General features: G+C 43.7%; 1 protein-coding gene across 3 annotated transcripts in view; it reads right to left on the bottom strand.

The window, feature by feature from the left end:
* Positions 1-19,828, bottom strand: part of apba1a (amyloid beta (A4) precursor protein-binding, family A, member 1a) — an 87,957-nt gene that overhangs the window by 19,171 nt on the left and 48,958 nt on the right. For 2 of the 3 annotated variants that reach the window (XM_038704768.1, XM_038704769.1), the window contains 4 exons: positions 17,989-18,090; positions 17,841-17,880; positions 7,249-7,394; positions 3,167-3,199 (listed from right to left, as the gene is read on the bottom strand). In XM_038704768.1, coding sequence (XP_038560696.1) covers positions 3,167-3,199; positions 7,249-7,394; positions 17,841-17,880; positions 17,989-18,090 — 321 coding nt within the window. The remainder of the gene's footprint in view (positions 1-3,166; positions 3,200-7,248; positions 7,395-17,840; positions 17,881-17,988; positions 18,091-19,828) is intronic. The other variant, XM_038704770.1, reaches the window with a different exon arrangement.

Below are 19,828 nucleotides of genomic sequence, written 5' to 3'. Positions count from 1 at the left end.
CAGTGGTGTAAAGCACATTGATTTGCAGGAAGTGGAATTTGCCTTCACATATGTTGCCATATTGCATTCAGACTGCAGACCAAAGTGACCCAAATCTGATTTTTTGCTCATGTGACTCAGATCCGATTTTTTAATAACTGTGCGAACAGCCCAAGTCACATGGAATCCGAGCTTTTCCAGTTCAGACTTGAGCCACTTTTGCTACGTTCACACTGGAGGCCTTAAAGCTCAATTCCGATTTCTTTGTTTTCATTATCATTATTACTGAAATGTGGCCCATTTCAGACTCCAGTGTAAACTGTCCATGGCCTGAAAGTGACCCGCATGCATAGAAGATAACCCTGGGAAAGAATAATTAAGTATTAAGGCCTGCAGTGTGAATGTAGCGTTACATTTGGTTTAACCTCCTTACTGTGATCAAAATCTGCAACAGTAACGAGTGCACTCTAATTGAGAACAGTAAAAACATAGTAAAACTTAAATTAATAGCCGAGTCCCAAATAGCCGCCTACCCCGTTTACTGGCCTGGTGTCGGAACACATTTTGACAACTAAACGCAAGTCCCCATTAAACGCCTGGTCTGGATTTTATAGAAGATCTTTGGATGTATTAAACCCTGCAGTGTCGCCCACTTTAGCTGCTTCTAAGCTGCTTAGATAGTTAATACAAATATTAATGTTTAAACGTATGATCAATATGTCAGCATGGACATGCTTCACATCATTAGAGTGGTTAGATTCTCCACAATTCAATCGTTCAATTAATTTAATGTAAACAACAAGCCCCAAAGTCGGATTCTTATAGATTTACCAGTGTTTACTTGGATTCATAAAAATTAATCCAAGTTGTGAATACTGTCATGTGGATTCCATCGCTCTCTGTCTGCTAACTTCTGCCACACTTTTCTTTTTTGTTTTCGTTATGTTGCTTTTATTATGTTACAAAATAAAAGCGCATAAGCCGCCTGTCAGAGCTCAGAGATCAGTATTTGAAATTATTTGAGAATTTTTATACGTAATAATTAATATTCATACGGTTTAAAAGAAATAAACTGTTTCACGGTAGCCTATTTCAGTTTTGTACGAAAAGAATTAAAGGCCTGTCCCACATAGACACCTGTCCCAAATATAGGCAGGGTCAATTCAGTGATTTTAGAATCAAAGCCCTGGCTATTAATCAATATTTACGGTAGTCTCCATACAGTAAACATCAGAATGGTATTTGATTTGATAATAATACCAGTCATCTCATTATGTTTGATGGAACATGTTTGTCATGGCAGCAATATGTTGGTGTGAGCTACAATCAACATTTGAAAATAATCGTAGCAGCGGTCTATCACATGCTGGGGGCAAAACTGGAGCATCATTTAATCTGACTCAAAAAGGTTTGATATCATTTCTGTTTGTGTGGAGTCATCTTTATATTCTTTATATTCTCTAAACATGCAGGAGGTACAATTATTTATAACTGTGCTTATTTACGTTGACGTATCCATACTTGGATAGTTTACTAAGAACAAAATGTTGTAAACCTGTAAATTACATACATATGATAATGCAAATGATCCACCAAACTGTATTGCCAAGATCTGCATTTCTTACTGTGTGTACTATCCTCTGCATGCATTCCAATTTTGAGTCCATAAAGTCAAATTAATCTAGGTGTTTTCCCTCACTGTGCCCCTGGTTTACACAGTGAACAATTATACAAAATTAGTATTGTGTGCTTGGTGTCACAAAAAGGAAACTCAGGAAAGAGGGGTATGCATTCCATTACAAAAATTTAAGTCTGCAGCTATATTAACAATAATAAAAGAGAGAATGACATTATTATACCCTGTGTGGCTAGACTTATGTTTTTAAATGTTACTCTAAATAACGCATACTTGAAAGGTGAAAAATAAATGTTTGTATTTTCATTCTTCTTAGACAATATGGCCAACTTGGACACTTCCACTCCCTGCTCAGCTTCCTTGGACTTGATACCTCTGGACTTCATCCTGAACCCCTGGGACCTGTTGGGATTCCCCGGACGCCCCTTGAGTCCTGACTACCTGAGATAACAGCCTGTGAGCTAGTTCAGGCAGTCAACACATTCTATTTTATAAGGTAATTATAAAAGCTAATTATAAGGCAGCATGTTAAATAACTAATCATCAGGTACATGTTATGGTAGTAGAGTAGAAGCCTTAGAAATGTAGTATAAATTAGTCTAAGTACTAAGTACTTAAAAACTGTATGTGCAGTAAAAGTACTAGAAATAGCTCAACTACTGCTACAACTACAACTGATCATAAAATGACAATGCGTCAGTTTTACATTTCTATTATTACACTTTTTATTTACACAAAATAAAATTACAAAATAACACGGTTAACATTCTGACTTTTAGCCAGGTTCTAGGGATGGTAGTGCCGTTCTGTCGGCCACTTTGGTTCAGTCTGGAATATGAAACCTGAGGTCATGAATATTATTGACTTTAATGAACCCCAGACCATTCACTTAGTGTCACTATCAATCAGTTGTCAATTCTTCTAATTCTTTTGTTTATGGCCAAATACATCCCCATCAGCCTCAGCTGTATGTTTTGATTAGTGATTATTAGCATGTTAGCATGCTAACACATTATACAAAGATTTGACCACGCTAAACATAACCTACATAACATCAGCTATGCTAGCCTGGCTGTAGACTTCTGTCTGTACTAGACACACAAAGCTCATTTGACATTGCATTTTATCATCTAACTCTCTCTCATAGTGTCACTATAAATCCAGAATCAGCAGCAACAGAGAGAAAACACACTGAATACTACAACACATCCAGTAAGACCTCACAGAGTCAGAAAGATTACAGCTGTATCCAGCAAACTGTATTCCTTCCGTGACAAAAACTAGAGTATTACAAATTTTGGACATAAGAAAACGTCTAATATGGAATGAAAAAATGGTAAGAGGACTGGAGACCCAAGGGAGGGACCTAAACAATGAACACCACTGGCTGCTGGATTCAGGAAAATGCCAACAATACATCAGAATGACAGAACACTAAAGAGAACACAGAGGAGAGGACAATGATACACACAGACACACAGAAAGGCAAGAGGCAAGAGAGATGCTGTGCTTGGCAGTGTAGACAACAAGACGGATAAGGAGGTACTGCACCTTCTTCTTGTTCTGGGCTAATTTCTGGGCCGTCTGCCAGGCATGGAACAAAGCAGACAGGAGAGTAATGGGTTAGAGCAGTGCACAGGAGAGGCTGACTGGATCACCAGGGGGAGGCAGGAATTGGGTATTCAGTGTATGTCAGATATAATATCCTTTATCTGCTGTGCCATTGTACTGTGCAGTGTTTGTAACTTTGTTCACATTGAGTAGGTGTGTTCATGTGCAGGAGACTGTATTGTTGAACACCATCATTTTACCCACCTTGGACATTTTGATGGTGTGCTGAAGGTTTCTGACAGCGGTAAAGTTCAAAATGCAGAAATAGCAACCCATTTTTGGGTGTAGGCCGAAGGCAAATAACACACGTCACTAAGTTAGCCAGGTTATATATGCAGTGTATGTATGTTTTGTGTGAAGTATTGTTCTTCGCTACATTTTAAATACACCTGTAACTGAGTAAAAAGAAGTGCAAGAGCAGCAGCTTCATTATGAATTGTAAGGTGTGTTTGCCCAGAGACACCGAACCAGACCGAACTAGTAGCTTACAATTGTTGTTTACATACAATTAGACTTCACACAACAGCTGCAGCAGCCTCTTGACACTGTTTTGACCTGACCTTTCTTTTCTCCGGAGATGGAAGAATTTTGAAAGTTGCGCTGCGCTGCTGACAGCCTCTAGCAGCAGCACATGGATCATGTGTAAAATCAGGAGCATCAGGCTTCACCGGCCGTCAACAGCGTAGAAGGTCAACCGGAGAGGGACCGGAGTTTGGAGTGTACGAGCCCAGGGAGAGGAGGTCGCTGAGTGACCCGCCGTGCTGCAGACGGTTGGTGATCGTTCCCTCTGGCTGGATGAAGCCTGATGCTCCTGATGTTACGCATGATCCATGATGACACAGAAAAATGGAAATGAATGGCAAGGGGAGCTCATATCTTATTAAGGCTCCCCCGTGGTTCACAACCTGCTTGTACCATTGCATTGGTATAGTTAAAAAGACCTTTTCATAGTTTGGTAAGAGACTGCTCAAATTAGCCAAAAAGACAGCGGTGCCTGACATTGTGTTGGTTGGCACGAGCAATCTGCTGGTAACTAGTTATTAATTATGCTAACGCTTATGTCCCATTAAAATTACCTTCTCATTATAACATAAAAGGTCTCTAACGTTGTTTTGCAACAATGCTCTGGCAAAGTATCTGTCTAACTAACGAACTAATATCAAAAGCTCCATATGGCTTTGTGCCCTTAATTAAATAAGTAAAATAGAATAAATAAGATATTAAATCTGTTTAAATAAGTTCTTATAGGAGGTTAAAGTACCTAAGTAAGGTTTACTCTGAGTAAATTTCAAATGAGCTACTTTTTACTTTTACTTTAGTAGATTTTTATGCCAGTAATTTTACTTGTACTTAAGTTAAAGTACAATATTTTAGTACAACATCTGTGCATGTGTGTACATGCCAGTGAAGCAATATGCATTCCTGTCAGTGATTTCACATTATTCCACTGATCTACAGGTGGCGGAAACACACCAAGGTAGGCGAAGAAGAAGGTAGCTGTTAGAAAACATGTATGTAAACAAATGTTAAAATGTTTTAATGCTTAGGAAATGCATTCATCACATTTGATAGACCTCAAGGATTCACACAATGTGCATTGGGGAGTAACACTGAATGAAAACTCAACAGAGCACCTTTAATCTTCAAATAAGTCTTCATTATTGTCAGTTGAAAAAGAGTAAATGTATGGTCTAACATATTAGTGACATACAACATACAGCAGTATTCTCGTGGAAGATAAAAGAAATGTTTCTGAAGTTTTGTTCATTTAATGGATTTTCTGCGTGTTCTTTGCATAACTTATATCACAAACAGAAGAGCAGAGAGGGCAAACGGTGTACATAACCTCAGCTCAGGCCTGGAGTGCTCTGACACATAGAAAAACAGGCTTAAAACTAAATGTGCTTACCAGAGAAAGTGAACAGCCGACTCCTAATAAGATTTTTAAATTTCAATTAAATTTACACAGTGCCATGGGTACGAGTCACTCTAGCCTGATTGACAGGTCGCCATGATAATGACTTGTCAATGACAGATAATCTCTCCCTGAAGCATACTCAGATTCATGGTCTATTTTCCTCTAAACGGGATCATAAATTACTAAATGAACATCATGTTGTTTTGAAGAAGACTTGAAACTAGCGATTGAGACCATAAACTCATTATGAAAGTGTTCACTGAGGTAATAAATCAGCTGAGAAGTAGGGTCATTTTACCATTATTTCTAATGGAGCTGGACTTCTTTTTTGAAACCAGAAGAATCACCCCCTGCTGGCCGTTCAAAAGATTGCAGGTTTATGGGACTTCGCATTGGATTCACGTCTTAGACCGGAAGATTCACAAAAATGTACCTTTATAATTATTAATTTAGCTGACACTTTTATCCAAAGCGACTAACAATTGCTATATATATCACAAATTGCCCACCTTTGGAGCAACCAGGGGTTAAGTGTCTTTCTTAGAGACACATTGGTGGATGTGTCACATTAGAAATTGAACCCGGGTGTCTCACACCAAAGGCATGTGTCTTACCCACTGGGTCACCGCATCCCCAAATGTCCCGTTGGCGGCCATCACTGATTTTCTGCATCATTTGCCTGTACCTTAAGCTTGTTAAAAGTACAGTACCCTTTGCTGTCAGCAATGATTCTGTACCTTTAAAATTAAATAAAGGTGCGCGGTTAACACCTTAAGGACCATTTTCGTACCTTACAGGGTACTTTTTTGACAAATGCACCTTTAGGAAACATAAATGACACCCCTATTTTTCTGTGTACAAATGAACATTAAAGGAATGAGTTTATGTAGCCTATTATGTGGGCCTGCCAAACAAAAACTATACTACTAGTAGTTAGTACTACTACTAGTACTAACAATAATAATTCCAAATGCTGCTTTTGAATGCATCTAATTCTACATGACTGTCGAAAACGAGGTCTTGCAACTTTGAGATTTCACAATAATGTTGCACATTTGAAAGAGGATGTAAATGCTCTGTACTTGTATAGCGTCTTTCTAGTCTTTTCGACCACTCAAAGCGCTTTTACACTACATCTGCATTCACTAGTCACACACATTCAAACGGAAACTAACATTCACACACTGGCGGAACAGCCTCCAGGGGCAATTCGGGGTTCATTATCTTGCCCAAGGACACTTCGACATGCAACCAGGGGGAGATAACTTTGTCTGGCAGGAAGCCGTGTTGGATTCTTATTCAGCTCACATTTATTCACGTCTCCTCTGGTTTAATAATTTCTGACGCACCAACTGTAACTACAGATAAGCGGGTCCCAGAAATATTTATAATACATTAAACACTATAGTCTACCGTTCATTAACGTTAGCGCTCTGCCACTGATAAACATGGCATTAGCTAGTTTTGTAGTTCTTTGTAATTTAGCTAAAGGCTGCTGTAAGTGATGTTAGAGAATATTAGAGGTGACGAACTAGGGAGAAATGATAGGACTGTTCACTAGAATTGCCCGAGTGTTTCAGATATAAATCTAGAATCAAGTCTGTCAGCAGCGTAGCAACAGCATCCACCACAGACCTACTGTAACGCTAAACTGCTGTTTTCAGGAGAGGAGAAGTGATGGGGGCTATTTTATTATTATTTAAGTCATCTATTTAACGTGACGAATAATCAACTCTCCCCTAACAGCCCTCTCCCTTCCTGGTTCTGCATGCTCCAGTAGACTCCGGTCAGCTGACTGGTTTGTTTTGTGATGGGCAGTGTTATCAACAGGGGAATTGCACATTGCCCTCCGGTGGGCAAACTTTGCAACACTGACATGACATTAATGAAGGATCCGACTCTCTGTTCCTTTTTAATAGTCATAAATCGGCTGTTATAAACAGCAATTAATTTACGTGCAATTAGCTCATATCGACCGATAATATCTGCACAACGAATAAAATCGGTCAGGCTCTACACTGTATCATTTATTTTTCAGTTTGACTGAGCTTGACTGTGGCTGTAAAAATCCATGTGCAGACCAGTGTGTACTGTGTGTTTTCACCTTGATGCGGCTGACAGCCTCCTGCGCCTGCATCATGCGGATGTTTTTAGACGGTGTCTTGTCTGACAGCAGCTGGGTGGAGCCCAGGTAGTTGGCTGCGAATATGATCCCATCGATCAAGTCCTCTGGGTCACATGGGCCTGGGACTGGAGGGAGGAGAGTGGTTCAGTCTCACAATACAACACACACTGAGATTAATAAAGTAACATGTAGTATACTCATTTTGAGCAAGAAGTTGTACCAATTTATAATAGTAATACTGCTTAAATGTTGATTATAACTTACTGTGAATCCTATTATTTAGTTATGATGAAGTATATAAATGTTGGTAATCTATTTATAAATACTGATGGGTTTCTCCCATTTTTAATAAGTCATTAACTGCAGTTGTTGTTGCTCCTTGACTTTGTGCCTCCAGCACAAATAGTGGCAATTACTGGCCTTTTTTAATACAATCTATGACATAAATTCCATCATGTCAGAGCAGGAGCACATGGCAGACGAGAGTGAGACACTCTACCCGCACCCAAAAAAATTTGCTTGCCGGTGTGGTAGTTTTTCGGATTCCGAACAAGTTTGCAGGAAGTGCCATCAACCATAACCACAAAAGGGGCAAAACCGCAAAAGGAGGAACTACCAGAAATCTTTTCACCCACCTTCGCTTCCATCATAATCCTGTATCATCAACATCGACTCCAGGTACACTGCCAAGGCATCATCACAACACCCACGTTTTCTTACTGAAAGAGGAAAAATGGCCTCTCGGTTCTGGTTCCAGAAACATTTGAACAGAATCCTCTGCATTTCAGGCATATCCCCAGTATTTAACCCATTCTTTCCTCATCGGCGGCCAGACTAGGCATTTCTGATTAAACCATTCAGGTCCTCGGCCGCTGGTCATCCAAAGTACTGCAACACTCAGGAGCAGAAGGTGTGGAGTTTGAATCGTACACCTGTTAGAGAGTAAAGTGTCCTAAGGCAAGACCAGGGAGGACAGAAATCTCCAATGGAACAGAAGGCAAATGCTTGTTTGATCAAGATTTTCAGTATGAAAATAGATAGAAAAATGATCAAATCAAAATATGCAAGAGATCCTGTTAAAAAACTATAATAACAAATATGTTGAATACATAACAGTAATAGGCTAATTATTATAATATGTAATATTTTTTCTTGCTGAAAGGTTGGCACCTTCTGATATAACTTTATTATGTATGTACCATTTCTCACAAAAGTACACCCCTCACATTTTTGTAAATGACAATGACTTTTCATGACAACACTGAAGAAATGACACTTTGCTACAATGTAAAGTAGTGAGTGTATTGCTTGCAGTGTATCTGCTGTCCCCTCAAACTAACACACAGCCATTCATGTCTACACTGCTGGCAACAACAGTGAGGACACCCCTAAGTGAAAATGTCCAAATTGGGCCCAAAGTATCAATATTTTGTGTTGCCACCATTATTTTCCAGCACTGCCTTAACCCTCTTGGGCATTCAGCAGAGCTTCACAGGTGAGGGGTGTAATCACTTTTGTGATATACATATATATGCATTCATTCATTCAAGGAGATATGGATTCTGTAAACATAAGCTGCTTTATGATTGGTCTTTACAGCCATTTGCAGGGGCCAACTTTTTACATGTTTGCAGTTGTAGCCATATTACTTCATTGGTCCACTTTGTATGACAAATGAAAACAAGCTGTGGTATGATCTGTCATAAGTCTGATGCAGAGTTACTTCTTTCAAATGTCAGCACAGACCTCTAAAGACAGACATCTTGTATAGTATCTGTCTGTGCTGTAGATAAATTTAAGGATGCGATTCCATCAGCTCTAAATTCATTATCAAGTCTAGAAAAGAAAAAAGAAAATACTAAAACAAAGACAGTTAGCTCCATGGTATAATACTGAGACTCGCAAATTAAAGCAAATATCGCCGAAACTTGAGAGGAATTGGCGTTCCACCAAACTGGAAAATTCTCGTTTAATTTGGCAAGATAAAACTTATAGGAAGGCCCTCCGTAATGCCAGAGCAGCGAACTACTCGTCATTAATAGAGGAAAATAAGAACAACCCCAGGTTTCTTTTCAGCACTGTAGCCAGGCTGACAGAGAGTCACAGCTCTATTGAGCCAAGTATTCCCATAGCTCTCAGTAGTTACGACTTCATGAGCTTCTTTAATGATAAAATTCTAACTATTAGAAACAAAATTCACCAAGACCTGCCCTCAACTGGCACCAACTTATCTCTAAACTCAGGAACCTTAGAAACAGCTGTAGAACCAGATATATGTTTACACTGCTTTGCTTCCCTCAATCTTTACCAACTAACTTCAATAATTTCTTCATCTAAACCATCAACCTGCCTCTTAGACCCCATCCCGACTAGGCTGCTTAAAGATGTTTTACCCTTAGTCAGCACTTCTATACTAGATATGATCAATCTATCTCTATCAACAGGCTATGTACCACAGTACTTTAAAGTAGCTGTAATTAAACCTCTTCTGCATCAAACGTCATACCTGCTTTAAAAGCATTAACATAAGCACTTCCTTGGCAGCTTGGTGGGAACTTCTCAAAATATCTGGGTCTTCACCTATCACATGCAGATTTACCCCAATCTGGAATAATCCTGACATCCTGCAAAATAAGAAAACACTAAATTCCCCACTGTGGTATGACAAAGGGATAAGACATCTAGAGCATGTAATGCAAGGCAGTAACTTTATTCCGTTCCAGGATCTAGTGGCACAATATGGAATTAGCCATAATAGATTTCTGGAATTTCAACAGTTTAAATCCATAATTCAGGCTAGATTTAAGGATAAAATAATGGACTTAGATTTACCTCCAATGATAACAGACTTTCTTAAACTCTCGCCTCCAAAACTGTTATCAAAAGTATACATGTTACTGTTAAAAACAGATAGTTCAATCTCTCTCCCATTCTTAAAGTGGGAAACAGATCTATCCATTAGTCCAGACCAAAACTTTTGAATGCAGATATGTTTAAATACCTTTAGAATGACTACAAATCCCAATCTACAACTTATACAGTATAAAACTCTCCATAGAACACACTATACTGGACAAAGGATGTTCAGAATGGGTCTTATGCAATCAAACATCTGCCGGAACTGCTCAGGTAACATATCTGATAGTTACATGCATGCTATGTGGCAATGTACACCTGTTCAAAAGTTCTGGCAGAAGATATGTGAAGACCTATCGATATGGCTAAGTTACCCCGTCCCAGTTTCCCCATCACTCTGCGTGCTGGGGGACCTAAGTGACATTAGTATAGAGGTTGACACATCATACATGCTTCTCACTGAGGTTGGTGGGGGGGGGTGCTTGTGGTGGGTTTCGGTCTGGTGGTGAACGTGCGGCGTGGGTGACGGTGTAGCCGTGGGTGGGGTCTGTGGTCTCTCTGGCTGCGGGGGGGATGGGGGCGGTTTGCGCCAGCTGGCATCTCTCCTGCACAGCGCATTACTTGGCTGTTGTGTGCCGCTAGTTAGATTGGTAGCGGGGTAGTGTTGATTGGCTCATCTGTAGGTCATTACTGGCTTGCGTGCTTGTCGGGGGTTGGGGGCATCGGGTGCGGGCCGGGACTGGGCTGGTGTGCGGCTCTGTCCTGTGTGCATGCTGTGCATCCTGATAATTGCATTTCGGTTCTCTGAGGGGTCTGGCGACTGGTTGTTGGAGGGGTGGGGGACCGGGAAGAAGGGGTTGACGGGGTGGGTTGGGGGTGCGGGCTGGTCCTTTTTGAGATGGTTGGGGGGTGTCTCCTCTGGATTTTAGTGCCCGGACTGGATGCTTGGTGGTTGTGCCGGGATCCTGTGTATGGAGGGATTGTGCTTTGGGGTGTGTCGATGGTTGCTTGCAGTTGCGTCGCTGCCCTCTGGAGTGTGGTCGTGTTGAGTCCTAGGGGCTATTTGCATCTGCTGACTCCCTAGGGCTGAGGGGCTGTTGCTGCTGTCGCGGGTGATTGCTGTCTCTTTTCTTTGGGGACGGTGGGGGTTTGTGTGTGGGATGCTTCGCTGCTAGGGAGGGAAGGGAGCGGGGGTGGGGGTCTTCTGGCCTGACCTGGCCTGAGTGGCATTGCCTCCTGGGTGTGGGCCGACCTTCGGATCTGGGCTGTTGGGCCGTTCTGTCCTTGGGTGGGGTCCTTGCTGCCCCGGACCTGCTCCCTTGGGGGCTGGTGGTGCTCGGAGTGCTGCTGATTGTGGGGGAGCGGTGAGGTGGGGGTTGGCAGTGGGGCTGCCGGAGGGGCCCCGGCGAGGACGGGGGATTGTTGGACTTTGGGTTGGGGCTGCACTGACCTGCCTCTGGAGTGTGTGGGGGTCTGGGGCACGGGGCTTTGGAGCCTCTGGGTCTGGGGCGGGTCTGCGCGCTGGGGGGGCTGGGCCCCCCTGGGCCCGTCCTGGGGATGGGCGGGGTTGTCACTGACTCTGGGGTGCTACCGGTGCTAGAGGGGCTCTTGCTATAAGCCCTGGGCTGGAGGGACCTGGCGTCCTCCTGCTTAGGGGGGTGGGGGACGGGACTGAATAAATGATGGGGCCAGTCAGGAATCTGGTCTTCTAGCCTCCCTATGACCTCCTTCACCTTTCCCCCTTTGGTCATGTCTCACAACATACACCCTTAGGATCCTGGGGGCGGGCAGCCTGCAGGGCGTTTGGGGGATGGGGCTGCTTTATTGCGGCCTCGCACTTCTTCCTCCCTCACTGCCTGCCCCTCAATTTTAATTACACATTAGACACAGAGGGCTTGGGGGGTGGGAGAGGCACGATGGGAGGCTCCACTACCTGACAGTTGTGGGGTGCCTGTGTCACAACTACCCTCCAATTTTAGTTGCACCTTAGTTACCACACACCTTATCTTTACTCCACCATACAACACTTCACAATCCATGACATGCATCCAACACAAAACAATACATTTACAGAGGCAGGCAGAGGGGTTGAAGGAGTGGGAGAGATTCTCATTGGCCTCGTGTCCTACCCCTGGAGCCCCGGGCGTTGGGGGTGCTGTGGGGTTGGTGGCGGCCTTGCCTGATGTGGGGTGGGCTGGGGGGGGTCGGGGCTCCCCTGGCGTGGGGGACCGCCCTTGGCCTAGGGTTCTGCGGACTCGGGCTTGTGGCCTTTGCTCATTTCTGGGCGGGTGGTGTGTCCCTGGGCCTGGGGGCCCGTTGTCTCCTCTCCTCGCCTGGGCCCTCTTCGGCAGAGGTGAGGCTCCCGCTGCTTCCCCCTGCTTCCCCCTGCCAGCTCTCTCACGGTGGGGGCATTCGGGAGTCTCTGGGGCGCATGACCGGTGTTGTCGGGGTAGGTTTTGGTGCTCCTCCTTGGGGGTGCTTGACTGGGGGGGGGCTGGCCCCTGTCCGGGGATGAGATCGGCCTCGGGGGCTGCTGTCACTGCCTGCACTGTAGGGAGGGATGCCTCTGGCTGGGCTGGGGGACCGTTGGCCTGGTTCTCCCGCGTTATCGCTCCCTGGCGGTAGCGAGGCACGGCTTTCTGCTGTTCTTCCTTGGGGCGGGGTACAGCTTCCCCCTGGACATGCGGTCTAGGGTCCTTTGTGCTTTGGGGGGTCGCAGGGTGTCCTGGCTTCTGGGGGTGGGGGTCTGCGGTGGGATTGTGGGGGCGATTGTCGATGCATCTTGATGCATTATACTTTTTCCCTGGGCAGGGTCTCTGGATGGCTGCTGGGCGTTTAGTTTGTGCATTGGAGTCCGGGGGAGGCATCTCCTCGTTGGCTTGGAGGGACCTGTTTGCGTTCCTGTTTTGCTTCGTTGGCCTCGGATCCGTGCTTGCCCATTTCTCTGTCGGCCAGTTGTTGGACCCCTCTGGATACTGAGGTATATAGTTAGTTTTCGGGCTGTGCTCCGGTTTGTTCTGGGTTTGTGCCTGGAGTTCTCGGCCCTTGATGGATGGGTGGGTTGTTGGTGGCATGCAGCTGAGCTAGTTGATTTTGCCTCGTTGCTGGTTTGGCTGGTGTTGCATGGCGGCCGGGGGGCGCGCTGGGCATGGGGGATGTCGGCTGGCGCCGGCGGCCTTAGTTTTTTCCGGCGGTTGGGGGGACGGTGGACTTTTATTGGCGGGTGCACGGTGACCTGTGCGGCGCGTTTGCTGCCGGGCTGGGACTTGCTGCTGGTGTTTCTCTCCGCTGGCTTTCGCTGTCGTGTTGTTCCGTTTGCTCTCTCTCATTTGCCCGACCTCGCACTTGGGATTCGCGGGGGGCTGCTGGGCATGGGTGTCGCCGTGCTCGCGCAGTGTGCGCGTTGGGCTCGTCACTTGTGCATTGGTGTTGATGATTGCGTGGCATTTGGGCATTGTGGTTGTTTGCTGCGCGGCGGTGGGGTGCTGGATGGGGGGGGCCACTGGTCTATCTGCTCTTCCTCTTTTGCGTTCCGTCGGCATTACGTAGTCAACTGGCATTTGGGTCGGGGTCTTCTGCGTTTGCATCGCGGTGCATCTGGGAGTCTTTGTTTTTTTTTGATTTGATTTATTCTTTTTCTTTCTTCCACCCCTATTGGCTACTGGGGTTCTTGCCTGCCTGTTACAGTCGTGGCGTCCCACTCTCTCTAACAACTACATTCTTTAACAGGCTTATGCGCACACACATGTACACACACACATACAGACACATTCACCCACACGCACACAGACACACACAGACACAAACAAACTTAGGTTGTCCCTGGTAGAACTATTCCTGATGCCTTTCTTTCAGTTACTTATTTAAATTAATTATTATTCCAGCTCTCGTGGCTGTGTTGTGTTGCTTATTTAGTGTGTGTGACTGTTTCTTGTTTTCATTGTTCTCTTAGTTGTCTTAATATGTCATTAATATGTCAGCTGTTTATTGCTGCTGTTCGGCTGGTTGTCTTTTACTATTATTATTATTTTTATTGTTTTTTTTGTTTGTGTTTGTTTGTTGTTGTTTTTCTCCTCCCCAAGCCCCCCTCTCTGTTCTCTTGCAGGTTTCGTTGCTTTCTGCAATTGGTGTTTCCCACAGCTTTTCCCTGTTGTCCCCACCCTCCATCCCCCTTTCCCCCTTCTCTTGCAGGTGTTGTCCTTTCTCTGTGCTGTCTGTTTGTGCCCCCCCATCCCCGTGTCTGCCCCCCTGTCCGGCCCGGTGACAAATCAATACATAATTAAATAATAATAAAACAGACAAAGGAGTATTTTAATACTCTCTTGTTAAAGTAAAATCTGTCTGGCACAATATGGTATCCAGGTCATTATACTCTATACCAGGCTGCTGGGCAGGACAGGTTTAAAAAAAAAAAAGGAAAAAAAAAAACCTCTTCTGAAAAAGCCCAAACTTGATCTGGATGTTTTAGCCAACTATAGACCTATATCTAACCTTCCATTTCTCTCTAAGGTTCTGGAGAAAGCAGTTGCTAAACAGCTGTGTGACTTTCTACAGAGCAATAGTTTATTTGAGGATTTTTAGTCAGGTAAATGTTAAAATGTACACATGTTAATTTGTGATAAGGACAGGAATTTCATGGGGTCATGAGGGCCATGATCGCTGTGCCCCCTAAGTTTGGCCTTTTGCAAAGTTTTACATTTATTTGTAGAAAGTAACACATAAAATAGGCAACATGACAACATCCTCATTAGCTTAAAATGACTAGTTTGCATCCCTAACTTGCTTTATTAACCTACTAAATGGTCACCACTGTCCTTTCTTTTCCTAACAGCCACAAAACTGAAATATAATTGAATGGTCTGGCGTTAACGGGCCTACTGTGACTTACACTACACATTTACTTTCTGACTGACAACTTGCTGCCAACTGCTAATCTTTTCCTCTTGACTTTCACTGTCACTTTCTGATGCTCGCTCATTCACACACCCACACACTTGTGCACAAACATTAGGCACAACCCTGTTTCTAAAAGACCTTACTTACGCTGCTCTAACAGCACCTGTCGCGCAGATGTGGAAAGTAAACCAAGCAGTGCTTGCCCTCCCTCATTTACCACCACTGAGGTGCCCTTGAGCAAGGCCCATAACCCCAACAGCTCCAGTGGAGCTGCTTAGTGGCCAGCAGACGAGGCTGCGGTTGTACTGGGCAGCTTCCAGGTGTGAATGTGATCAGGGCCTTCCTACAAAAGAGAGACTTCCTCTCAGTGAAGCTCCCCTGAATAAATAAAATTAAAAAATAAATAAATAAATTATAAAATTGTGTGCACTTGTTCATTCAGCAGTAAGTCATGTTTGGCGGTATGGCTCTGTTCTGGGACTTATACATGGAAAGTCCAAGGAAGAGAGCAGCCCCCCCTCCAGGGTACAGAACAGAACACTCATCAATACAACTGGAATTATATGATTAATCAGACACAGCCTGAAAGGAGGAGCTGGGTGGCGGCGGGTTACAAGCTGCTAGCAGAGGAAGCAACAAAGGTAGGCAGACTAAATCAGCTTAATTAAGGCACCTTGTATGGAATATGATAATGAATGCTAAGAGGGGAATCTGCTGATCTGTCAGCTGATGTGGCTGGCTTAGAGATGGGCTGCTATCAGCTGATGTGCTGGGATTGTGAGTTGAGCTTGACTTCTCTGCCTGGCTGAACTTACGCCATGCTCAGTTTGTGTGTGTAGTTTGTATGTATATAAACCATTCATTGATACAGAAGTTGATTACAGACCATCCTCCCCCAAAATACGGCTGTATAGTTCATGGGTGCAAGCAATGGTATGCCTGTCGCTGGTACTCTCCAACAGTATACAATGTTTTGGGAGTCATTGGCAAACAATTGTCATTTAGGAATGAAGTCGTGTTGGTATTATGGTCACTGTTTTGGGGTCAAGGGCTTACGCAACCTTCAGACTGAGACTCAATTAACTAATTGCCTATCATTTTCTCTTTTCTAAGGGTGGTGCCCGGAGGTGAATTTAATGCAAGTTAATTAATGATACTCAGTATAAATACTGATCTTTTCCAACAGACAGAATTGAGTGCAATCGCTCTACTTCTCTCACATATTTTGGTGCCCTTTAGTGCCACTTATTCATATTACGTATTTTGATGCCATTATTAATGTGTTCATGCTACATTGTTTTGTTCAGATAATGTAGTTTGTAGCCCTCCACGTGAAAATCCAAACATTTCTCTTGATTTAAGCATGTGTCAGAGAAGGCTATTATTATAAACATATTTTTAAATGTACTCATTTATTCATACTAATACTATTAAAATGTACAAGTTATACGATTTAAATTAATTAATTAAGTCTTTCAAATAGATCAAAGCTGTAATAATTACAGCTTTCACTGATAATGTTACATGACATCCAAGGTCAACATCATATTCAAAGGCAAGCTATGCTCTGTAAATACAGTCTAATCTTTTGAGTTAAGTTCCAAACTACTTCATATCCATTGCAGAACAAGGTGATTTATTTTGACTTTTCTGAGATACAACAATCTTGCACCCTATTCATCGTTTTCAGTCACGTGACATACGCAGTGACCTGGAGGGCAAAACAACAGACCAACATAGCGGCTCACACCGCAACTCTCCCGTAGAGACGCCGCAAAAGCAGTCAAATTTTATTTGGACCTTTCAACTTAAGAAAAAGAAAGATATGAACACAAACTGCAAGTGTTGGGCATATCTAAATGCTCCGTACTTGTATAGCGCCTTTCTAGTCTTTTCGACCACTCAAAGCGCTTTTACACTACATCTGCATTCACCAGTCATACACTGAGCCTAAGTGCTCAAACGGAAACTAACATTCACACTCACTCATACACTGGCGGAACAGCCACCAGGGGCAATTTGGGGTTCAGTTTCTTGCCCAAGGACACTTCGACAACCAGGGGGAGCCGGGGATTAAACCGCCGACCTTCCGATTAACGGCCAACCCACTCTACCTCCTGAGCCACAGCCGCCCCTGATCGGATCATATCTGATCCGTATAATGTTACAGCATCCGCTGCTGCATTTCTACCGTTAAAAACCGCCAGGTAGGCCTACCTGCCGCCGCTCGACTGCGGTATGTTTACGTTTACCTTCTGGGGAATCCCTCACCTAACACAGCTTGTCTCCTCGATTAGTAAATCCAAAAGCCCAACAATCATCCAGCATTTTGGAAGCGCAAAAAGTAACAAACTCAGTTTATCATTTGCATATTGGTTGGCAGGCAGCGGAAAATAACGTCTTTTTGCCCTCCAAGGGAGCGTTTTCTTTGGAGTGTGACGTCATGTGAAAACTATGAATTATTCCTTTGGTCTTTCATGTCAATCAAGAGTCAAATAGTGCCTTTACTCCAACCATCAGTTCACTGTTTGGCATTCTCATCATCGTGGAACAGGGTGTCTGCCATCCCACTACCTGCAGCTTTGATTCCAGGTCCAGTTCCTTCACCGGAATCTCCATGTTCATTCCGAACAGTCCGTCTGCTTTCCATATTTCACCAGGTTGATTGTTTGAGCAGAGGCAAAAACATAAAAAGGAAATTCCTACTTTTTTCCAAACTAGGCCTACTGGCTTACACCTGTCCCTTTCACCTCCCTTTGCAACACCCCTTCAACTCTCCACACTTAGAAAACCTCCGCACCAGAGGAGGAAGCACTCACCTTCTACGTATGTGGGGAATGATGCAAGGCTTCTCCTGGACTGTTAGTAAAAAGAGAGGAGAAAGATTTTTTCCATTACTTCAACTTGCAGAAGTGAAAACCAGACAGTTCAGTTACTATCTAATGAATAGTAAAATGTTGAACTCACCTCTTTACTGGAGGGAGAAGATTCAAAGTTGTCATCCTGCAGCAGATGTCTGCTGGATGACTCTGCTCCTGGAGGAGATGGCGAGCCTGAACCAGGAGACTGCTGGGAGAGTATAAGGAGTGGGACACACACACACACACACACACACACACACACACACACACACACACACACACACACACACACACACACACACACACACACACACACACACACAATCTGTCAGATGAAATCCTTAACTCAGAACCTAGCACCACATTAACACAAATGTACCTGGTGTTGCCAAATGAACACCAAATGAATGTACCTCTGCAGTACAACATTCTCAATGGTAAACTTTCCGTTGCATCCTGTTGAAGTTAAACAGGTTAGGTTTCTCACTCTACTGGTCACTACAAATGTGAAGCCAAATAGTGTGACTAAAACATGATGTGTGAGAGTTTGAGAATCAGTCTTCCATTAAGGAGACACTAAGGCTGAGAGAAAATGTTGAAACATCACAGACTAGCTTTCTGAGGATGCCATCCATTGGTGAGTAAGGGTCCTGTGTACTCCAAAAGGTTCTGGAGATACTACACAGAGTATACATTTTGGGCTGAACAGGGATGTCTGCACATAGGACTCTAGGGATTCTTGTGGACATGGGCAGATGATGAAATGTACTGTACACCCCATGGATAAAAAAAACATATAATTTGAGCTTTGTGGTCCTCATAGACTTAAGTCAGGACCGCTGCCAAATCTGACCAGTGATGACATGTATAGCCGAATGTCGTCATTCCGCCGCTGGTTGTCGAGGTGGTGTCCAGCAAACGATGTGGGCTTTGTAGATCATTGGCAGACTTTCTGGGGAAGACCTGGTCTGATCCGGAGAGACGGCATCCATCCCACTTGGGAAGGAGCAGCTGTCATTTCTAGAAATCTGGCCAAGTTTATTAGTGGACCAAATCCATGACAACCCAGAGTTGAGACCAGGAGGCAGAGTCGCAGTCTAACACACTTCTCTGCCCTTCTTTTTCAGCAGTTACCCACCCAAAACCCTACGCAGAGTCGCAGTCTAACACACTTCTCTGCTCCTCCATTTCAGGAGTTACTTAGTGAAAATCCTATAGTGACGGTGTCTGCCCCCCGACCATCGAAATTATTTAAATCAAAGGTAAACAGAAGAGGAGCTGTGCATAAAAACCTCATAAAAATTGCAAATAAATTGCAATAGTGCAAACGAATAGGAGAGTTAAATGTGGACTCTTAAACATCAGATCTCTCTCTTCTAAAGGTGTACTAGTAAATGAACTAATATCAGATTATGATATTGATTTATTTGGTCTTACTGAAACCTGGCTGGGTGATGGAGAATATGTTAGCCTAAAGGAATCCACCCCTCCCAGTCATATTAATACTCACATTCCTCGAGGCACAGGCCGAGGAGGTGGAGTTGCAGCATTCTTCGACTCTAGCCTACTAATCAGCTCTAAACCTAAACTAAACTATAACTCATTTGAAAGTCTTGTTCTTAGTCTTTCACACCCAAGTTGGAAATCACTGCAACCAATTATTTTTGTTATAGTGTACCGAGCACCTGGCCCGTACTATGAATTCTTATTTGAATTTGCAGAGTTTTTGTCAACTTTAGTCCTTAAAACGGACAAAGTTATTATTGTATTTTCCATTCTAGTTCAATATGTCCACTGGCCGTCTGAAAAACCAGGTGAAACTTACTAAAAGTAATTTAGCGTTAGGTCAGGAATAGGACCTCCCTTCAATATAATCATGATACAGAACCGTGAAGTATTTCTCTCTGCTACCAAAACCTCACCCGCTGAATGGTTCTTCACTGATT

This window comes from Micropterus salmoides, unplaced genomic scaffold (assembly GCF_014851395.1).
Source record: "Micropterus salmoides isolate LMB-PRFRI ecotype aquatic unplaced genomic scaffold, ASM1485139v1 Ms_hic_scaffold_7, whole genome shotgun sequence".
NCBI classification, from domain to species: domain Eukaryota; kingdom Metazoa; phylum Chordata; class Actinopteri; order Centrarchiformes; family Centrarchidae; genus Micropterus; species Micropterus salmoides.
This window is presented reverse-complemented; position numbering and strand designations above follow the sequence as displayed.